At 43.0% G+C, this 23,254-nt stretch overlaps 1 protein-coding gene across 4 annotated transcripts in view; it reads left to right on the top strand.

Annotated features, from left to right (window-relative positions):
- The window catches only part of Clasp1 (cytoplasmic linker associated protein 1), a 237,552-nt gene that overhangs the window by 17,514 nt on the left and 196,784 nt on the right, over window positions 1-23,254 (top strand). For all 4 annotated transcript variants that reach the window (XM_028771493.1, XM_028771491.1, XM_028771492.1 and 1 more), the window contains exon 2: window positions 15,789-16,267. In XM_028771493.1, the coding sequence (XP_028627326.1) occupies window positions 16,073-16,267 (195 nt within the window). In that variant the 5' untranslated portion in view covers window positions 15,789-16,072. The remainder of the gene's footprint in view (window positions 1-15,788; window positions 16,268-23,254) is intronic.

Here is a 23,254-nt window from a genome sequence, read left to right as displayed (position 1 = left end):
GCAGTGTTACCTGTTGGGAGTGTCACTCCTTTATTCAATAGCAGAAGAGAGTTCCCTGTGCATCACGTCCTCCTGCATTATACTCCAGCCTTCTAGACCTTCTGTCTTCACATTAAACACTCAGACCTTAATAGGCTTTCTTTTTGTCAACTGGGTGTAGCTCATCTCCCTGGGGACATTTGGGATGATGTGTCAGCTGTTACACTATCAAGTGACATATCAAATGCTCTCCTCTTCCCTTACTTACCCAAGTCTGGGTATTTTCCAGTTCAGATACATCTGGGAAAGGCTTTCAAGCTGGCTGGCATATATGCTTCTTGCTGTTTGGGCTTGGAGTAGCTTTTCCTCCAAGGAATGATCTGTTCACCTGATGCTAGGAACTGAAAATTTTATCTCTACAGTACACTTGTATGGTACAAAGATCCTAATAAATATGTCTGCACCCATACATATAGTGCCTCTGTGTATAGCTGAGTCCTCTGGAAGAGCAGCCAGTGCTCTTAAACTGTGAGCCATCTCTCCAGCCCCTAGAATATTATAGAAAGCAGGGAATAAGATAGATTTAGATAATTGCCACATTTCCCCCTCCCCCCTGAACTGGTGTAGATGCATACAAACTTAAAAGTATTAAATAAAGCAACAGATATCTGTAGAATGCTCCAGTATGTAACAGGGGGACATATGAGCCTTCTGTAGGATAGACCATATGTTATATCATAAAACAAGTCTCAATACATTAAAAGGATGGAACTCACACAAAGAGTTCTCTGACCACAGTGGAATGAAGTTAAATATCAATAGGAGAATGGAATTTGAGAACATTGCAAATATGTTCCATTTAAAGTTTGTACTCTGCAGCCACCCCTGGCTGAGAGAAACTGGTAAGGGAAAAACTTGATGGTAAATGAAAACAAAACCTCCTTGTGGGATGGTTACAGCACTGTGAATGACCTCCCAAGGCATGTGCACTTCACACACTTCAGATGACTGAGATGGGGATTCATATGCTTTGTGACACTTAAACAAAACCTTGTTTCCCACCTGTTCAGGAATAATCTTTATTGAATCCCAGCAATGCTCCATTTAAAAAAAAAAAAAAAAACTGAGCCCAAATGCCTTCTGGATTAGATATTCTGCGCAGAAGCCTGCTCAGGGAGAATGTAGGTTCTTAAGGCCATGCTGAAGAGCAGTTGCTGCTTAGTGGTGTCAGTTTTTAGTGTTGCAGCCCCTTGTAAGTTGACTAATTTCCAGTTCAGGCAGCACCTGTGATGAAGCTCAGCCGGTTGCCAAAAACCAAAACACAAACCCAGACAAACAAAGTCAAACCCTACACCTAAACAAACAGAACAAACACCAGCAAAATGGGGCTGGAGAAATGGCTCAGTGGTTAAGAACTCTTCCAGAGAACCTGGGGTTCATTTCTCAGTACCCACATGGCAGCTCACAGCTGTCTGTACTTCCAGTTCCAGGGCTTCTGACACCCTCACGAAGAGAAACACCAATGCAGAAAAACACCAGTGACCATGAAATAAAAATAAATCATAAAAAAAAGCCAACAAAACAAGATTTAAAAAAAAGTAGGAGAGGGCAGGGCAGTGAGTGGTGCCTCGGTGGTAGTGTACACCTTTGATCCCAACATTTGGAAAGCAGAGGCAGGGGTGTCTCAGAGTTTGAGTCCAGCCTGATCTAAAGAGCAAGTTCCAGGACAGTCAGTACCATGCAGAGAGACTGTTTTGAAAAGCCAAAAACAAAAACAAAAAACAAAAAACAAAAAACAACAACAAAAAAACACTCAAAAAAACCCTCCAAAAGCATTGGTGGGAGGACTTGTTGCAAAGAAGGGGTTCAGCAGGAGTGGCAGGGAGAGGGGAGAAGGTAATAGTATCAAAACGACTGATGTATTCTATGCAAAATAAATAAATGGATTTAAAAACAAAGATCCCTTAATAACCTAATGATAATAACAACCTAACATCAGCAGTCCCAGCAATCAATAAATTTAGCTTTTTTCTATACTTAGCACTTTAAAAAAACCTTTTGATAATTTTTAAAAAATTTGTATTCCTGTATATGTATTTCATATGTATGTAGGTGTCACTGGGGATGAGAGGCATGTTGGATTCCCTGAAGCTAGAGTCACAGATGATTGTTAAGTCTCCATGTGGGTGCTGGGATCTGAGCTCTGCTTCTTCCCCTCTGGGCCATCTCTGGTCCCCTTTTACTTTTCAAAACAGCAATTTTAACTAATATATTGTACAGATTGAAGGTTTCTCAGTGACATCACCACATAGGAATATGTTGTTCTTTGAGTCTACCCCGCCCATTTCCACTTCCGTTTCCTTATTAGTTCCTTTCCTACTTTTAGGTCATTGTAATAATTGTCACTGTTTAGCTTAAATATATGAGGGAAAACACCTAATACTTGTCTGTGTCTGGTTCATTTAGGCTAACATGCTGACCTCCACTTCATCTGTTTTGCTGCAAATGATAGCTAGTATTTCCTCCTCCTACATATGGGTGTGCCTGTTCTGTCTCTGTGTTTGCTTGAGTATATAGGCATGTGTGTGGAGCCCCAGAGTTGAAGTCGGGTATCTTCCTTGGTCTTTATTTTATTTATTGAGGCACAAGATCTCTCACTGAACCTGGGGCTGGCTAATTTCACTTTGTGGGGCTGCAACCTGCTCTGGTGAGCCTGTCTCCAAATCCACATCGGTTTTCCTGATGGCTGCATTAATTTCTATTCCTACCACCAATGTATAAAGGCTCCTTTTACTCCTGCATTCTTACTGGTGTTAATACTTTTTTTTTTTTTTAAGATTTATTTATTTACTTTATTTATGAATATACTGTAGCTGTCTTCAGACACACCAGAAGAGGGCATCCAATCTCATTACGGATGGTTGTGAGCCACCATGTGGTTGCTGGGATTTGAACTCAGGACCTCTGGAAGAGCAGTCAGTGCTCTTAACCGCTGAGCCATCTCTCCAGCCCCGGTGTTAATACTTTTAATACTATTGGTTCTAACCTGAGTGAGATGGAATGTTAATGCTGTTTTTATTTGCACTTCTCTAGTAGCTAAAGATGTGAGTGCTCCCCTCCCCCATGAATTTATTGGTTATCTGTACTTTTTTTATTTTTGGTTGTCCTGGAACTCACTCTGTAGATGAGGCTGGCTTCAAACTCAGAGAACGGCCAGCTTCTGCCTCCCGAGTGCTGGGACCAAAGGCATATGCCACCATGCCCAGCTCTGTGCCTCTTTTTAGATGTTTGCTCATAGTCCATCTATTGATTGGATTGGTTATTCTTTTATTAACTCTTTTGAATTCTTATATACTCTGGCTATTGATCTCTTCCTCCTCCTTTTTGGTTTTATGAGACGGGTCTCACTTGTAGCCCTGGTTGTCCTGTAACTCACTATATAGATGAGGCTGGCCGTGAATTCACAGAGATCTGCCTGCTTCTGTCTTCTGAGGTGTGCACCACTACAACTAGTACTGGCTGTTGGTCTTCTGTCAGATGCCTGGCTGACTACGCTTCTCTCATTCTTTAGACTGTAGATTTTATTCTGTAGTTTCCTTTGCTGTGCAGAATTTTTAAAGTTTGATGTAATTCCATTCACCGGGTCTTGCTTTTGTTTCCCGAGCTATCAAGAGTCCTCCTAGGCAGGACGTCTTTGCTTCTGCCCATGTCTTGAAGTATTATTTCTCTTTATTTTCTTCTAATAGTTTTAACACTTTAGGTCTTTATTTTATTTTTTATTTTGTTTCATTTTATGTTCATTGGTGTTTTGTGAGGTCCTCTGGAAATGGAGTTACAGACAGTTATGAGCTATCATGTGGGTTCAGGGAATTGAACCCAGATCCTCTGGAAGAGCAGTCAGTACTCTTAATCACCAAGCCATCTCTCCAGCCCCAATAGTTTTTGGTCCATTTTGGTTGGTTTTTGACCAGGTGTCTAGATATCCAGATTTCTTTCTTCTTTCTTTCTCCCTTTCTCCCTTCCTTCCTTCCTTTCTTTCTTTCTTCTTTTTTTTAATTTTTAAAAAGTTGTTTATTGGGGGCTAGAGAGATGGTTTAGTGGTTAAGAACACTTGACTGCTCTTCCAGAGGACCTAAGTACAATTCCCAGCAACCACATGGTTGCTTTCAACCATCTGTAATGGGATGTGAGTCCCTTTTCTGGCATGCAGGTGTGCATGCAGATACAATGCTCATCTACATAAAAGCTGTCTATTTATGTGTATGAATGTTTTACATGAATGTATGTATGTATACCATGCACATGCTTAGTTCCCCTGAACCTGGAGTTACAGATGGGTGTGAGCCACCATGTGGATGGATGATGGGAATTGAATCCAGGTTCTCTGCAAGAACATCATGTGCTCTAAACCACTGGGCCATCTCTCCAGCCCTAGTTTGTATTTTAAAGACTCAGTTGTTATATGTAGCTATCTTTTCTCTGACATGATTTGGCACCTTTATTTAGAATCCTATGGCTGTATTTGCCCTGGTTTATTTCTGGGTCCTTTAGTCTGTTCCCATTGTCTTACCTGCATATTGAATGCTGTACTGTTTTTGTTGATTTGAATGACTTGGATTGGAATCTGTTGTGTTGGATGTATATAGGTTCTGCAACTTGTCTTTAGATTTCATCTACTTGTAATAGTATTTTCTATCCTTTTTTCCCCATGTCTTTGCTGATAAGGTGAGTTTCTTGCAGGTAGAAATGTGTTGGGTTATTTTATTCTGCAGCACCCTAGCTAGAAGCTCAGTCTATTTATCACATGGAGCAGAACAGAGAGGTAGGATTATTGCTTGCATCTGAACAAGGAGGCAGGATTTTCAGTGTTTATAGCTGGATGGAAGGGATAGATGTACTAATCTAGATAGGCACTGTCTCTGTAGAGAGCATTCTTTAGGCCATAAACATCTAGTGGGAGGAAGCTGTGGTAGACCTTTTCTGCACACTGTCAACACTCACATTTGCCATCTCTCTGAGCCTAAGGCTGTGCCCATGATCGATTAACATCACAAGTCAGGACTTCACACACTTAGGGCTTCCTTTCCTCTACAGAAATTGTTTATTTTTAAAATCTGTTTTGCAAGTGTGTGTGTGTGTGTGTGTGTGTGTGTGTGTGTGTATTTTAAGTCACAATCTTGGTAGGTAAGTTCAGGCTGACCTTGAACTCAAGATCCTCCTGCCTCAGACTCTCCACTTGCTAGCATTTATGCACCTTGCCTTGTTTTTTTTTTTTTTTTTTTTTTTTTTTTGAGATAGGGTTTCTTTGTATAACCCTGGCTTTCTGAGAACTCGATCTGTAGACCAGGCTAGCCTCGAACTCTGGATCCTCCTGCCTCAGCCTTTCAAGTGCTGGGATTAAAGGTGTGTGCTACCATTGCCCGGCTGGCCTTTAAATCTTTAAGCTGGAAAGTGAAGACCTCTGTTTGGGGCCATGCCAGTCCTTGTCCTATTGCTCCCTGTGGGGTTTTGAGGAAGGCTTTTCTTTTCTTTTCTTTTTTTTCTTTTCTTTTCTGGTGAGAGTTGTCACTTTACTGAGTTTATAATATTTGATTCTTTCCTGATTTCCTTTGCTTGGCAACTGTTCTCTTGACATTTATTCTTTTCTCGTGATTTTATACTTGTGTTTATCTTGCATTCTCTTCTGGATGTAGGATTCCTTTAAGTATATTTGACAATCCTGGTTTAGTGTCATGAATTCCTTTAGTCTATGCTTATCTTGAGAAGTCTTTAACTTCAGTTTAGAAGAATTATTTTGCTGAGTATTGTAATAGAGGTTGGCAGTTATTTTCTTGAAATACATTGCTCTACATGTCCTTCCGACCTTTAGAGTTCTTGCTGGTAACTTTCAGTCTAACCGTCTGGGCTAGGGATATAAGTGGTGGAATGTCTCTTGCCTAGCATGATTCTGGGGTTAATCACTGGTACTAGGGCAGGAATTGGGAAGAACAGAATAACCTAACCTCTACCTTAGTAAACCAATAACACACTAAACCTAAAACAAGAGGAAGGAAATGACAGAGACTAGATTGGAAATGAATAAAATAGGGAAAAAAAATCACCTGAGCAAAAAGTAGTTATTTGCAAAGGTAACAAAATTCCCAAACCCTCAAAAATGGAAGGACATAATTACTGACTCTATTGGGGTTGAAGGAGATTACAGAGAATGTTAGAAACAAATATATGCTAACAAATTAGAAGACCCAAATGAAATATGTGCATTCTAGAAAAAATACTGAAATTGATTTAAAGCTCAGACCCAGAAGACTTTCTATTTGGTGATTTTATCCAGTGTTTTATGAAGAATTTTGTAGTTGGTCTTTGCTAGTTTGTGGGTTCTTCCTTTTCCCAGCCTTTATTACCCCCACCCTGCCCGTTTTACCCCCTATTACTACATAGGAGAGAGAGAAGGATAGAGGGGAAAGAGAGACATCCCTGGATCTAATTTCTTTTCCTTTGTTTCTTCTTTGAGCATGACTACTGTCCTAGTTAGGGTTTCCATTGCTATGAAGAGACACTATGACCAAGGCAACTCTTAAAAAAGGGCAACATTTAATTGGGGCTGGCTTACAGGTTCTGAAACAGTCCATTATTATCCTGGTGGGAAACATGGCAGCATCTAGGCAGGCATGGTGCTGGAGGAGCTGAGAGTTCTACATCTTGTTCAGAAGGCAAACAGAAGTCTGTCTCCCACGTGGCTAGGAGGGGCATCTCAAAGCCCACCCCAACAGTGACACACTTCCTATAACAAGGCCACACCTCTTTATAGTACTGCTCTCTGGGCAACGCATATTCAAACCACCACAACTACTAACAAACCAAAACCAACCTCATCCCTTTGGGCCATAGCATTTATATGCTCACTGAAAAGTTCCCAGAATTCCAAATATCACACAAATGTAAAAACTATCTGCAGCTGGCAAAACTATGTCTCTGCTAGAACACAAGACAAATCATGGTCAGCTGCAGTGGACAGTCAGAAGCAGCCCCATATCCCCACATCTGGGATAAAAATGAAAACACTTTCTTATTTCTGTGCTTTTAAAGAAACCATCATTCCAGAATTCTCACTATAGAATTTGCATATAAACTCTCACTAAGGAGGAGCAGGCTCCGTTCATCCCGAGGACATTGTTTATCAGGTTCCAAAACCACAGATAGATCACAAGAAAACTAAAAGACAGTATCTTTTACAAATTTAGAAGCGACTCCTCAAGGAAAATTCTAGGAAAATAAATCCAGAGATGTAGTATATTATAATATAACATTTTATTAATTCCTTGAGAATTTCATACAGTGTTTTGATCATTTTAACCTCTAGTCTCCTCCCTAACTTCCCCCAGGCTCATTTCCAGTTTCCTACCACTCCAGCCTACCCCCTAACTTCATGGCTCTTAAAACAAGTAACTGATCAAGTCCAGTTTGTTCTGACCATATACTTCTGGGTATGGAGCCATCTACCCATCAGAGGTTGTACAACCTACCATTTGCCACACCCTTAAAACTATCTCTCCCTCCCTGAGAAGCAATCAGCTATCTGAGATTCCTCAGTTAGAGAGAGATGCTTGTAGACCCCCTCAACCCCCCATGCTAGAATGTTGACTGGTTTGGTCTTGTGCATATCTTGTGCAAGAACTGCAGGTGCCGTGATTGCTGAGTGCAGTGGTCCTGTCATGTTCAAAAGAAGCTGCTTTGCTCTTGTCCTCTCCAACCTCTGGTTCTTATACTCCGCTTTCTCTTCTGAGACATCCTCTTCGTGGTTGAGTACTCCACTGACACTTACTCTCTCCACTCTGATGTTATGAGTTCCCCAGGCATGTGTTAGAAAGATTGTATACCATGAAAAACTGGAATATTTCACAAATGCAAGCTTGGTTTAATATGTGAATAAACCACCATATCATATTAATAAAGTAAGATACAAAACTCATGAGTTCATCTCAGTAGTTGCAAGAAGATATTTGTGACACAATTTAGCGATCTCTCATGATTAAAAAATACTCAAAGTATTAGGAATAAAGAGCTATTTCTGTGATGTGATGAAGGCCATCTGTGAAAACCCATTAGTGATGAAAGACTGAATGTTGTCCTCCTACAATCTAGAGTAAAATGAGGATTTTTTTTTTTTGGGTGTGGGGAGATGTGTACTTGGTGTTGTACAGGCAACTAGGAGAGAAAAAAGAGGACAAGATACATATTGGAAAGGAAGAAATTTAAAAACTTTGTTTTTGCGATGACATGATTATGCGTGTTAAATATCCTGAGTAATCCATTCTAAGGTATTAGAACTAATGAAGACGACAAAGTCAGGCTGCAGGGTCAAGGTCAGTACACAGGATCAGCTCCTCTGTGCCTGCAAAGAGAATGTGAATGGAGCTAAGAAAGCAAGTTTCTTAAGAGTAATACCAAAGAAAAGAGAAAACTAGGGATAAACATGAGAAATGTAACGTTTACCTTTGGAATTATAAAATACCATTTAGAAAATGAAAGATCCTGGAAAGCTTGATCTTGTTTTGGGGGTACATTCCACATTGGTGTCCAGATGCAGTATACTCTCTGTTGAGATCTTATATACCTGTGTTCACAAGCTGACCTGCTGATTTTAGAGTTAATATTGAAATGTAGAGAACTCAAAAGAGCTTTGGTAAGGAATATGGTTAGAAGCCTTTCTTAGCTTGCCACAAAGCTACAATAATTGAAACCAGTTCCTGTAGACTGGGGGTGGGGGGAGGTAGATATATAAATCAGTGGAACAGAAAGAGAGTCCAGGAATAAATACTAATACTTGTGGCCCATTGGTTTTTTTTTTTTTAAACAAGGCAATAAGAAAGACAGTTTAGTGTAGGCAAGGAATAGCCTTTTCAATAAGTAATAGTGAGACAAGTAGGTGTCCTTATGCGAAAGAACGTATTTGGATCCCTATACCATATATATTGTGCACACACATACACATATATTAACTTTAAATTGATTATAGGCCTAAATGCAAGATCTAAAACTATAAAATTCTGTGAAGAAAACTTGTGTATAAATCTTCATGCCCTTGAATAGGGCAGCAGTTTGTTTTTTCTTTTTTACTGTATTGGAAACAAGCTGTGTTTTCTTTTTTTTTTTTTTTTTTTGGTTTTTGGTTTTTCGAGACAGGGTTTCTCTGTGTAGCCCTGGCTGTCCTGGAACTCACTCTGTAGACCAGGCTAGCCTCGAACTCTCGAACTCAGAAATCCGCCTGCCTCTGCCTCCCAAGTGCTGGGATTAAAGGTGTGCGCCACCACCACCTGGCCCAAGCTGTGGTTTCTTAACTGTAACACTAAAGTGGGGGGTAGATTGGTCTTCATACAATTTTAAAACTTTGTCAAATGACACCATCAAGAAATTGAAAAGAGATCCCATAGATTGAGAAAAATATATTTGTAATTCTTATATGTGATAGAGGCGATTTATCCAGAATATTTTTGAAAGTTCATCAGTAAAAAGATATGTGACCCAAGGGCCTGTGTGGTGACATGTGTCTTTAATATCAACACTTGGGAGGAAGAGGCAGGCAGATTTCTGTGCGTTCCAGGCTGGCTAGGTAGGATACTTTAAAAAACAAAGCCCAATTGAAAATGAGCAAGAAGATTTGATTAAATGTTTCTCCAGAAATGGCGTCTAAATGATCTGGCATGCCTGAAGATCTTGCCTTAATCCTTAGTACAAACCACCACAACCACCAAAACCCCTAGCCTTATTTAATATTTTAAATGCTATATGTTTATGTGTATGTGTGTGCATGTTCATGCAGTGCTGTAGAGGCCAAAAGAGCATGTTGGATCCCCTAGAGCTGCACTTACAGGTGGTCTTGAGCTGTCCAACATGGGTGCTGGGCATCAAACTTAGGTCTTCTGGAGTAGCAGCAAGTACTTTTGACTGGTAAGCTATTGCTCCAGACACACTTGTTATCTTCTTTAACAAGTCATGTCCATGATAAGAAAAATAAACTCAATCTCCTTAGTCTCAGGAAAATACAAATTAAAGTCACAAAAAGGGCCGGGCGGTGGTGGCACACACCTTTAATCCCAGCACTTGGGAGGCAGAGGCAGGCGGATTTCTGCGTTCGAGAGTTCGAGGCTAGCCTGGTCTACAGAGTGAGTTCCAGGACAGCCAGGGCTACACAGAGAAACCCTGTCTCGAAAAACCAAACCAAAAAAATAAATAAAGTCACAAAAAGCTAGCACTGTGTACCCACAAGAATGGTGTTAAGTTAAAGGGGCAATTGTCAGTGTTGGTGAGTTGTTCAGGAATGTTCATAATGGGATTATTCATAAATGATCCCAAAGTAGAAACTGTCCAAATATGGAAGCACTATATGGCATATCTGTACAACAGAATATCTTTAGCCAGACTGTGAGTGAAGAACTTACTGACGCATGCTAAGATGTGGATAAACCTTAGAAACAGTGTGTTGTGTCAAATGCCATGCATGGACACCACATGTTCTATGTCTCCGTTTATATGCAATGCCCCAAATAGCCAAGCATAGTGGGGTGTTCTTGTAATCCTAGCTAAGGCAGGAAGATTGTGAGTGTGAGTCCAGCCTGGGCTATGCAGTCATGTCTCATAAAACCAGCAAAGAAGAAAAGTTTTTTTAAAAATGCCTAAATCAAGATGTTGGCTGGGGACATAACTCACTTGGTAGAGTGCTTCCGTAGCATGTACAAAACCCTGGGTTGAGTCCCCAGCACTGCATAAAGAATGTTTATTGCATGTCTACAATCCCAGCACTTTAGAGGCAAAGCAGGAAGACTAGAAGTTCAAGGTCACCCATGGCTGCATAGCTAGTTTGAGTCTAGCCTAGAATATGTGAGACCCTATCTTCAATGAATGAATGAATGAATGAATGGTGGTGAGAGGTGATGGGGTGGGCTGCTCAAGGATAAGGACTAACATTTAGAAGCATGGAACTGCTCTTGAATGAGACGGATGGAGGGTGCACAGTTTGTGAGTACACTACAACTGCTGGATTTAGGAAGAGTTAGTGATGCGTGGTTATCCTGTCACCAGAAAGCCCTATGTACAAGTCACTGAGGGTTGGTGGTCTGAGTTTCATGGTGTGAGAGTGAAGTTGTGTTAGAGGCTCTGTGTTAGAGGCAACAGAAGTCAAGTGTTGGTAGGCCGAGTGGGCGATTCCTGTTCTCTAGAGGAACCAGTGTGTGCAGCACCCTGTCTGTGGGGCTCCGTATCTCCCTAACAAGCTGGTTCTCTGCCAGGATCTCATCTCCATGGAGTCTCTGCTTTGGGAAGCTGTAACCTAAGTTATTATTACCTTCTCCTATTCAGGGTTAAGTGCCTTTGTTTTTGTAACAAATTGGTATGCTGGTGTTGAGGCAAATCTCTTTGTATACATTTAAATATATTTTAAAGGAAGAAGAAAAATCAGTTTTCAGTTGGTCATTGTTTTTGGAAAATTAAAGTTGACATTAAATAAACAGGGTTTCATTTGAATTTTTTTCTATTTAAAAAATATGGGAAATGGGTGCCAGTAAGATGCCTTAGTGAATAAAGGTGCTTACCTCCAAGAGTGCTGATCTGTTTGATTCCAGACCCACATACTGGAAAGAGAGAGCTCCTGCAAGTTGTCCTGACCTCCACATGCCTGCTGCTGTGTATGCGCACTCTAAATGAGATGTTAAAAGAAATACATTAGCTAATACTTCAGTATTTTATATCCTATCCTCTTTTAAACAATAGACTTATCATATAGCATAATTAAATATAATTTTATTTTCTGTGCTGCTTATATTTTTATTAATATATTTCTCTCTCTTTCTTTCTCTCTTATTTTCTTAAACATTTAGAAAAATTATATGTGGTAGGTTTGCCTGCACAGCAGAGGGATTCAGATCCCCTGGAACTGGAGTTATAGAAGGTTGTGAACTGCTGTGTGGGTGCTGGGAACTGAACCCTGGTTCTCTATAAGGGCAACAAATGCTCATAACCACTGAGCCAGCCCCTCATGAATTTGTTTTGTTTTGTTTTTAAACATAAGCATTACAATCCTTTTTCATAAGTTTAAATTCTTTTTAAAGTAATGGATAATCTAGTCTGTAGCACATAGAAGCAGAGGGAACAGTTACAGACTTTGGCCTCCCATATGTCTGTACACGTGCCTCTTGATCATTGAGTTCTGAGAAATAGAAAAAAGTGATTCTTCTTAAAAAGTGTTATTTGTGTGGTGATAGCAACTGAACTTGTGTCCCCTGCAAGAGCATTGAGCACTCAAAACTGCTGAGCTATCTGTCCAGCCCCCAGACAACTGCTTAAAGATGTGTCACTGCTAACTGTGTCACTGATGGAAGGAAGGCACTGAGGGCCTTCTGGAGACTTAGAGGACATTACACAGCTGGTAGTGACCTAGGAGGAGGCAGAGTGTTTATCCTGGAGCAGGTGACTGGTAGGTTGAAGGTTAAAGGTCTGAGGAGACAGAAAGGAAGAGTTGAGGTCATCTCTATGTGTGTTGAAGCCATGAGGAAACTAGAGGAGGGAGGGAGGGAGGGAAGGAGGAAGGGAGTTAACAGGTGTATGACAAAGGGAAGCTGGACTGGGCTGCTGGTAGCTTAGTCTGACTGATGATGAGGTGCAGTGCCCTCAGCTGAAGTGTTGCTGGGTCCCTAAGAGTGTTTCATCTTCCTATGCTGCTTGTAGCTATTTGCCTGTCTCTCTTGCTCTGGGCACTAAGACTCCTTGACTAACCAGGCTTTGTTTTAGCAGTCAGTGTAGTTCAACACCTGTCTTCCCATAGACCTATGTAGTGTTCATGAGTGGACGTTGGGCTGCAATGCGTGGGCCTTGGGTAGGAGAAGAAAGAGAAAGTGTAGTGCCAGTGGACCATGCCACCAGACAGAAGAACTGGTAAGGTTGAAGCAGGTTCAGAAAACTGGGATAAATCTTAAAATTGAGGACAGCAAGCTTTAGAACCAGCTCCTTGCCAGGCTCTACCTATCCTGGAACATGTAACTATGACACTCTGTTAAGAGGGCCAGGACAACCTGTCACATAGCATAAAAACCTGGAATTCTCTATGCTAATGAGGTATCTAGATAGGCTTAGAGTGTTTTTAGCCAGTGAGTTTCACTTCCTGGACATTCTTTCCTGCAAAAGGTATTTAATCCCTTGTTTGTCCTGAGTGAGATCTGTGCATTCACATCCACCATGAATAAAGCAGTTTGGACAAACTAGGGACCAGCTCCTTCATCAAGGAGTGCCATGGAGGCAGGGTCTCTTCCAGTTCCTCCATTACTTTCAGCACTCACTCGGAACCAAACCGATACCCCCAGTCCTGGGCTCAGCTACCCCCTTCCTTCAGACCTCTCCTCCCCCTTACACCTCTAACCTCCCTTCCCATCTCCTCGACATCCCCAGCAACATCTGGGTACACAGGAAATTGAAAGCCACAGCACTCATCCCAGATAGTGCTATTTCTTGTCCGGAGGAACATGGGCTGAGTCCCTATCTTGGAATGCTTCTACATTCCCTGAGCGGCATGTTGGTGGCTTTCCGAATAGTGGGGCAAGTAGAACAAGAACAGAGACTCCCGCTGCAGAGCATGCTGTGCTGCGTTTGCTACAAGAACTGTGGGAAGAGATGCTGATTGACAGGCCCGTGCTGCTTCGAACTTAGCATCAGTGACTTCCACCAAATCTTTCTTCCAGGATTGACTATTTAATAACATTAACCATTTTCTACATAGCTCCCGAGACATTTTCATATGGCTTTAACTTATTTTAATTAAATTATAATTATATAACTCCTCCCCTTTTTCTTCTTCCAACCCTTTCCATGTCCCCTCTGATATATACTGTGTGTGTTTGTGGATATATGTGCCTGTGGGTGTGTGCGTGCAGGCACAACACACATGTAGGTCAGAGGGCAGTCTCAGGTACCTCTAGTCAGGAGCTTTGGCACTCAGGTGAAGCTAGCTGGACTTAGGCTAAGCTAGCTGACCTGCAAGCTTCAGAGCATCCACTAGTGCTGTTGTGCCATCTTTTTACATGAGCCCCAGTGATCCCAGGCTCTCGTGCTTGCAGGACCCAGCCATCCATTGCCCTTGGTATAGTTTCTGGGCATGTCAGTCTATGTTGGCAGGGAAGGCATGTTGGTTCTACATTTTGGTGTATCAGAAAGCAGATAGGTCGGCACTTTAGCTGTATTACTGCCATTGCTAGGGAATATTGCTTCCTGAGAGCTTCCCAAGAGCTTGTGCTTCAACTAATGCTTTGAGTCCATGGTCTGCATGCTCTAGCTGATGTGGAACAATAAATACATGCTATTTGCACTTGGAACTCTCAGAGGTGGTGGCATACTGGAAGAAACACAGACTTTGGGACCATGTACAGTATGTTTATTTTATTTTTAAAACTTAAAAAATATCTTACAAGGGTGGTTGTGCATGCTATGACATATCTGTAGAGGTCAGAGGACAGCTTTGTAGAATCAATTTTCTTGTTCAATCTTCACATGGGTTCTAGGGATTGAATTCAAGTCACCAAGCTTGTGCGATGTCTTTATCCAGAGCCATCTTCCTGGCCTTGTGCCTTTGTATGCACACAGAGGCCACAGGTGACAGGGTGTATTCCTCAGTCTCTTTCTTTCTTATTCCTTTGATATAGAGCCTCTCTCTGAACTCAGAGCTTATGTGTTTTTGGCTAGGCTGCCAGATAACAGGCTTCATTCAGCCTCCTGTATCTGCCCTCCTCTGTGTTGGGGGTTACAGGTGCATGTGAGACTGATGTCCAGCTTGTTACATGGATGCTGGGATCTGAACTCATGTTCTCATACTTGCATAGGAAGCACTCCCCCACCCCCACCCCAGCCATCTTTCAGCTCTGAGATGCTGGGCTTCCTGTGTGTTTTCCTAGATTAGAATGAAAGGAATTAATGGTAGGAAAGATAAGTTGAATGAGAAATGTATTACTTAGCCTGTATAGTTACCTAGTTAGCTCTTAAATCTGGCTAGTGAAAGGAATTTCTGGGACTGAATGTGAGTCAGCTCAGTAGTAGAACACTTGTCTAGTGTCCACAAGTTCCTGTGTTCAAGCCTCAGGACTGCAAAAACTCCAAACTCAGTTTTAGTACTTTTTTTTCTCATGCATTTACAGTTCCCAAATGTGATTTATGAGAATTTATTTTATACCAAAAACAGAAGTCCCAAGTGGAGTTGATATCAACAGAGAACATGGTGTCAATAGCCTGTCTCCTTTTCTTCCCTCTGTCTCTCTCTGTCCCCTTTGCTTGAGAAGGAGGCTTCTGTTCCACCTACTGTGACCCTGAAGAACAGGAAGGACAGCCTAGGTGCTGCCTTTGACTTTGGTTAATATGCCCAAGCTTGGGTTAGGGATGTTCAGAGGAGCCTTTCCCATCCCAGGACTGAGTTTATTGAGAGGCAGATGGTAAGGCCTCCGTACCTGCAGGGACTTTCAGAGTGGGAGCAAAACTGAAGGCAGCCGAAGCAGAAGACTGCTTTCTTGACTGGTGCGATTACAAGTTAGGAAACTGTGGAAACTACCAGTTTACCAAACATGCAGCTCACTGGCTCAATCGTTTGGGCCTCTCCATTCTGTTAATAAAAATAATAATTATGTGTTTTTGATCCGTTTGCCAAGTGTTCACGCTTCACACCCCACATGTGACTGAGACTGTTTCTGCAGCATGCACTCTTTGTCTCTGATTGACTGTTTCATAACATTCGAGTGTTCTGCTCTCTGGCTCATTGGCTCTCCTTTCTTTCTTTTCAGAATGGACTGCTGAATTATGAAGTATTTCAGACCCAGTTGTAGATCATCACTCCGCCACTCTCTCCTTTATCGCCTACTAGTTATTTAAATTGGACTTTTAATATCCTACCAGCTGCTCTTCAGACACACATGGTGCATTGCTGCCATTCCCGGGATTGCATCTTTGAAACAGACGCTCTTAGTAGCCTTCAGCAAACAAAGAGGCCACCTCCCGGTACGGCTACCGGGAGGGAGTCATCCTGACTGCCCTCTAGCCTTGGCCAGATCTGGATTTGAATCCTACCATGGAGCCTCGAATGGAGTCCTGTCTGGCCCAGGTGCTGCAGAAGGATGTGGGGAAACGGCTGCAGGTTGGCCAGGAACTCATAGACTATTTCTCAGACAAACAGAAGTCTGCTGACCTTGAACATGACCAGACCATGTTAGATAAGCTTGTGGATGGACTCGCTACCTCTTGGGTGAATTCTAGCAATTACAAGGTAAGCCTCACTTTAGGAGATTCTCTCGAAGGTGGTAAGACTGTCTTAGCAGATGAAGATTGGTCCAGAAAACAATCCATTGGGCAGTATCAACCTGCTTCTTTGGCTTCCGATATGACAGTCATGCAGGTTATGGGAAGACATGAGGGAAGGCATGTGGGGGCGATAGTCTTGAAGGTTATGGGAAGACACGAGGGAAGAAGGTATGTGGGTGTTTACAAACATTTTGCAGCCTTGAAGTTGAAGTTTATATCATGTTTTGTGAGGAGGAGATTTTGACACTGGTGAGTGGCCTTTCATGAATAAGAGGTGTCTTCAATGATCTCTCAGGATCAGAATGTATAGCATTTTACTTTCAGATTACTGTTTTGAAGTCTACTGGTACCTGGCCAGAAACAGTTTGGGTTGCCAAGGAGTGCCTTTGACCTGTAGGTAATGGCATAGAAGATAGCTTTCAGATGTGAATATTAGGGCTTGTATATGATAGGTGGGGGGTGGGAGGTGAGGGTGTGTGGGGAGGTGGCTATCCACAGCCTATTTACATTGTGAACATTTTACCATTCAGGGTTGACATGAGTGCAAACTACAGGATGCTTGAAGCTCTGGAGAAGTGTCCTTACCTTAGCCCCTTCTGCATCTTCCCTCTCATCCTTTGACATCAGGGTTCAGTGGGCGAGGGAAGGAAGCTTGCGTGTTCTGTAGACTTTGTCAAGGGGCCACAGATGCCTGGTCTCTTGCAGATCTTTACTGACTCAGGCTGATTTGGATTTTGGAACTGGTGCTTACAGGATTTCTCTCTCTCTGTTTCTACATGCATTCAAGCCCCAGTCTCAACCAAGAGCACTGAGCTCCTATGCTTGTTATAGATGTTACTAGCACATAATAGTTCATTCACCATTGGGTTTACAGTTTTCCTTCCTGTCTTTGAAGCTGAGCTGAAATCCTGTCTGTCTTACTCATTGGGCAGAAATTACCGAGTGCATCCCATGTCCAGGTTGCCTGATGCTCTGGCAGAGTGCTGGAGCTGAGGTCAGAGTCCACTTGTGCTTTGAGGGCTCACAGGCTACCTTGTCTGTGTATTGTGGCTCCATTATTCCTGTGTGCTTATTAAGAAGCATTTGGTAGAGAGAAACAGAAAAGTACTGTAAGGAAATTTAGCAAGGCTGGTTTTAATATCTCCAAGGAGGAAGAATGATTTCAGAAGCTTGTAGCTGGCCTTTTGCATGCCCCTGGCCAGTTGGCCTTGCTTCCGCCTTCCTCCTCCTTCCTTCCCTTCCTGTAGTGCCATTAGGCAGCGCCACCAGGCAGTGCCAAGGGATGCCTGTCCATGATTACTTAACTGCTGGTCTCAGTGAAGGTGCTTCCTCCCTCCCCCGAAGCCAGTTGTATTCGCAGGAAGCAGGGATGGTACTTGAGGTGAGGCTGACTGTGCTCGGAAGAGGGCAGTTAAGGTTGGGACTGGACTAATACTGCTGTTGATTAGCAACCTGTGGAGCCTGTTTCACTGAGCTGTAATGTCTCAGGTTCCCCAGTTATCTGTCAGGATAACCAAGTTGTTTACTAATAATTAAAGATTTGTTTTCATTTTGTTTATGAATGTTTGCCTGCATGTTTGTTTGTGCACCACACATATACAGTGCCCATGGAGGTGAGAAGAGGGCATCAGATCTCCTTGAACTGGAGTTACAAATGGTTTTGAGCTGCATGTAGATTCTGGGAACCACATGTGAGTTCTTGCTTGCTCTTAACCTCCAGGCCGTTGTGTCAGCCCCTTAAAAGATGTGTGTGTGTGTGTGTGTGTGGTGTGTGTGTGGTGTGTGTGTGGTGTGTGTGTGGTGTGTGTATGTGTGGTGTGTGTGTGTGTGTGTGTGTGTGTGGTGTGTGTGTGGTGTGTGTGTGTGTGTGTGTGTGTGGTGTGTGTGCAGGTTGGAGAACAGCCTCAGGTGTTAGTCCTTACCTTCCTTTCCCTTGGTTTAAGATAAGGTCTCTTCTTGCTCACTACTGTTGCATGTAGCAGGCTAGCTGGCCTGTATGCTTCTGGGGACTCTTCTGATTTCACCTCTCATCACTCCATAGATTATAGATGCACCGCCATGTCTAGCTTTTATGTGGTTCTGGGAAGCTGAGCTCAGGTCCTTGTGCATGTGTGGCAAGCGCTTTACCCCAGAGCCATCTCCTCAGCCAGATAATAAAGTTTTTATGAGCACTGAATGAGAGAGTGGGTCTCAGTTATTTCTTGACTGCTGCACACTGAGCTTGTTAGTGGTGGCTCTTGTGTAGTGGGGGTGCTGGTCAGAACTTGTGATTGCTTCACTGTTCAGGTACAACATGTGCCTGCATGAAATACACGGGATTCTGGGCAAGGCAGACATAAGCAGCATTACTACCTGCAGAGTCTTGAGAATTCAGTCTTTTTTTCAGAATGGATTTGCAAAGTTACAGGAGGGAAGGTTTAGGACTTAGCACTCTGAAGAACAATTCTTTGTGTGTGTGTGTGTGTGTGTGTGTGTGTGTGTGTGTGTGTGTGTGTGTGTTTTGAGACAGGGTTTCTCTGTATATCCCTGGCTGTCCTGTAACTCACTCTGTAGACCAGGCTGGCCTCAAACTCAGAAATCCACCTGCCTCTGCCTCCCAAGTGCTGGGATTAAAGGAGTGTGCCACCACTGCCTGGCTAGAACAATTCTTTTATCTTTGCCATTCCATGCTTTCTCTCCTTTCCTCCACTTCCCTCTCCTGCCCTTTTTTTTCTTACCTCTTTTTGATACAGGGTCTTTTGGGTAGCCTAGATTGCCCTGAACTTGGCTGATCTTCCTCCTGTCTCCAGTTTCCAAGTTCAGCAGGTGTGCCACCATGCCTGACTGGGGCAGTAATTAGTAAGCAAAGCAGGCAGTTGAGAAATAGTGAAAAAGATTGGGTTAACTACCAGCTTGCTTGGAACCAAGTCCTCTAAGCTTTTGTTGTATGGTGCACACGAGATGAGATGAATGAGTTGTGTCCTGCGCTCCAGTGTCTGCTGCCTTAATCCAGATGGTTGTATAGCCCTGGGCTGTTCTGTGGTGTGGTCCTGCTGAATAGAGTCCGACTCCCTTGGAAGTGTTTAGGTGCTCTTTGAGTGCAGAGACAGCTCTGCTCCCAGCTGGAGCCTAGAGCCTCGGCCTGGTAGGGGCTCAGCCGATACAGGGTGGACTTGAACTGTAGACTGCTCAGCAGCTCTGGGTGGCTGCTTTATTGAAATCTGGATGCTAATTGCTTTGGTTCCTCCTCCTTTAATTTTCTTAATCTTAGTCAAGATTTCTGAGAACCTGAGGTACATTTTATTAGACTTTAATTTTAGAGTAGTAGGAATAGAAGAGGGTAGCTTTCCAATCAGGACTTTGAAGCTGTACCTGTAGATTCTTTTAGGGTAAGGGCTCAAGAGATAGTAAGAGAAAGGTGATGGGATTTCAAGCGACAGTACTTACGTATTACTCCTTTTCTCCCTTTCTTTTGTGTGTGGGAGGGTTGTGTGGGCAGGCCAAAGGCCAGTATTAGGTGTCATTCCTCAGGAGTCACCTCCTTTTTCTTTGAGATAGGATTTCTCATCTGCCTTGAAACTTGCTAGATGTCAAGGCTGGCTGCGGCTAATCAGTGAGCTCCAGGATCCTCTCATCTGCACCTCCTCAGTTGGATTCTGTGTAGTCTGCACCTCTGCAATCCTCAGTTGGATTCTGTGTAGTCTGCACCTCTGCAATCCTCAGTTGGATTCTGTGGTACTGAGATTGAGCTCAGACTCAGGCTTAAGTGCCTCTGTGGCTGTCGTTTACTGACCAAGTGATTTTCCCAGTCTTTATTTTCTTAACAGGAAAGGTAAATGAATGCCATGGAGACAGGGCCCCACTGTGAAGCTCATGCTGGCCTAGAACTCTTCCGTCAGTTTGCCTGGCTTTGTACGTGTGCCTCCGAAGTGCTGGCATTTACACGTGTGACCCATGATACTGGTTTGGCAGGGTCTTGAATAAATTTAGAGTATTTTCCTAACTCTGTAGACAAATTGCCATTGAAATAGTTACCATTTACTTCAAACCACAAGTTGACCATTTTACCTTTTATTTAGTTGTGGAGCACCCCTGCTACCTAAAATTTTAAAAAATCTTAGCATTTGTGTGTGTGTGTGTGTGTGTGTGTCTGTCTGTCTGTCTGTCTGTCTGTGTGAATGCCCCAGTAGGTGTGTGTGGTCAGAGAACATCTTTGTGGCATTTGTTCTCCCCTTTCACCATCTAGGTCCTAGGAGTCGAACTCAGATTTTTGGGCTTGACTGCAAGCACCTGCCTGCCTGGTTTTCTCTAAGGACCTTGTTATCTGTGCTGTCTAGTTTTTGTCAACTTGTCACAAACCAGATTAACCTGCTATGGTGATTTGAATGAAAAATGTCTCTCATGGTTTGGGGCATTGGAACACTTGGTCCCTAGTTGCTGGTACTCCTTGGGGAGGTTTAGGAGGTAAAATCTTGCTGGAGGAGGTATGGAACTGGGGGCTTTGAGAGAAAAATTTTCTGCCTACTTTCAGTTTGTGCTCTGTTTCATGTTTGCATTTGAAGATGTAAGATATCAGCTTACTGTGCCTGCTCCCACACCTTCCCTCAGTAACCCTTTGTCCCCCCAAAATTCTCTTCTCTTAAGTTGCCTTGGCCATGGTGTTTTATCAGAGCAACAGAAAAGAAGCTAACACACTTGGCAAGAGGGAAACTCAATTGAAGACTTGGCTTTTTTCTGTCAGACTGGTCTGTGGGACTTTTTTTTTTTGAGTAATGATTGGTGTTGGATGGCCCAGTCTACTGTGGATGATGGAACCACAGGGCAGGCAGTTTCTGGTTATTTAAGACAGCAGACTGAGCAAGCCAGGGGAAGCAAGCCAGTAAACTACATTCCTCCATGGTTGCTGCTTCTGTTCCTGCCTCCAGACTTCTGCTGTGGCTTTCCTCATCAGTGAGCTGTGGTCTGGAAGTATAAATAATTCAAATAAACCCTTTCCTTTCCAAATTGCTTTTGGTCAGTGTTCTTTTGTTTAAGATTTATTTGTATTATACATGCATGTGGCTGCAGGTATTTAAGGATTGTTTGTAGCTAGAGTTACAGGCAGTTGTGAGCCACCTGATGTGGGTGCTGGGAACTGAACTTGGGTCCCGTGGAAGAGCAGGAAATGCTCCTAACCACAATGCCATCTCTTAAGGCCCTTTTGGTCAGTACTTTATAAAATCAACAGAAAAGCATCTTAATTTTATCCGTGAGGCAATTCCTGCTGGTGGTTATGGAAATGAATCTTCAGTATGGGTCCTTTGGATTCGTGTTCTAGTCTTCCATAAGATCCTAAAGGCCAGACAGATCAGTATTTTAGGCATTTGTGGAACTTACGGTTTTCTAGCAAATATTCAGGTAATTTGGGTCACAAAAACAGCTTAAGATAACACAGGAATGAATAAGCTTGGCCATGTCCCAGCAAAACTTGATTCACAGAGACTTTGGCCCTGATCTCAGTGACAATGAATGCCTTTGATGACTCAGGTGAACACTTTTTCTTCAGCATGGGACCTGCTCATGATTTGTCAGGAGAGAGTGGGATTCTAATTTGCACATATTTGGGAATAGGTGCATTAGTATAGATCAGAGCAGTTTATTTTTAATCCTTTATTTGAGGAACACTTGTCTGTTTTAGCCCTCTCCTTCAGACTTTTGGATACCAATTGGAATTCGGTTGGCCTGTCACTGTCATGTACAGTGCACCGACTTTGGGCTTTCTTGACTGGTAGAAGTCATCTTGAGGGGGCTCGAGAGCTCAGTCAGTAAAATGTCTCCCTTCAAAGCATGAGGACTTGACTTCAGATTCCCCAGCACCCACAAAAGACCAGATGCAGTGGCATAGATCTGTCACCCCAATGCAGGGGCTGGGGGAAGTGGAGACCAGTCAGTCTTCCTGAATCCATGGAGCTCCAGGGTTAGTGAGAGCCCTGTTTCAAGGAGGAAAGCAATAGTAGATGACCAGTGTTGGCCTCTGGCCTTTCAGCTGTATGCATACATATATACATGCCTATATGAACACATATATCACACACATGCATACCAAGACACCAAGTCATGTTTTAGAAATGATTTATTTTATTTGTAAGTGTACCATGTGTGTGCTTGGTGTTCTCATCATATCCCCTGGAATTGGAGTTACAGATGTTTGTGAACCACCATGTAGATGCTAGGAACTGAACCCAGGTCCTTTGCAAGAACTACAAGTATTCTTAACCACTGAGCCATCCCACCAGCCCAGCATACTAAGTCATCTTAAGGGTTCATTAATTGTTTATTTAAATACTGGTACAGGACTGTCAAGATGGTTTAGTGAGTCGAGGCACTTGTGCACAAGCCCAATGATCTGAGTTCCATTGCTAGGTCCCACAAGGGGGAAGGAGATAATGAACTGTCTAAAGTTGTCTTCTGACCTTCACAATGGGCATTGTGGTACACCTGTTCCTGTGCTTGTGCTTTCCTCTCATACATACAACACACACACACAGGCACATGCACATTCTATGTAATTAAAATGTAAATACTCATAATCCAGAAAGGATGCTACTTACCTGAAGTAACTTGTAAAGTGTCTGACTTTTCATAGTGACCCTGGAAGACTGGAGGCTCTTCTTACTCCAGAGGTTTCTCTTTAGATTCCTTCATGTGAGAAATGAAACTCCCAAAACTTTGAACATGGCTGTTCTCAGTGATCTGTTCTTTCCTTTCCCTTTCCCTTTCCCTTTCCCTTTCTCTTCCCCTTTCCCCTCCCCCTCCCCTTCCCCTTCCCCTTCCCCTTTCCCTTCCCCTTTTCCTTTTTTTCCCTTCCCTTCCCTTCCCTTCCCTTCCCTTCCCTTCCCTTCCCTTCCCTTCCCTTCCCTTCCCTTCCCTTCCCTTCTCTCCTCCTCCTCCTCCTCCTCCTCCTCCTCCTCCTCCTCCTCCTCCCCTCTCCTCC

Source organism: Grammomys surdaster, unplaced genomic scaffold (assembly GCF_004785775.1).
Source record: "Grammomys surdaster isolate TR1022 unplaced genomic scaffold, NIH_TR_1.0 208, whole genome shotgun sequence".
Lineage (NCBI taxonomy): Eukaryota > Metazoa > Chordata > Mammalia > Rodentia > Muridae > Grammomys > Grammomys surdaster.
The sequence above is the reverse complement of the archived record's forward strand: the minus strand, read 5'-3'. Positions and strand labels throughout refer to the sequence as shown.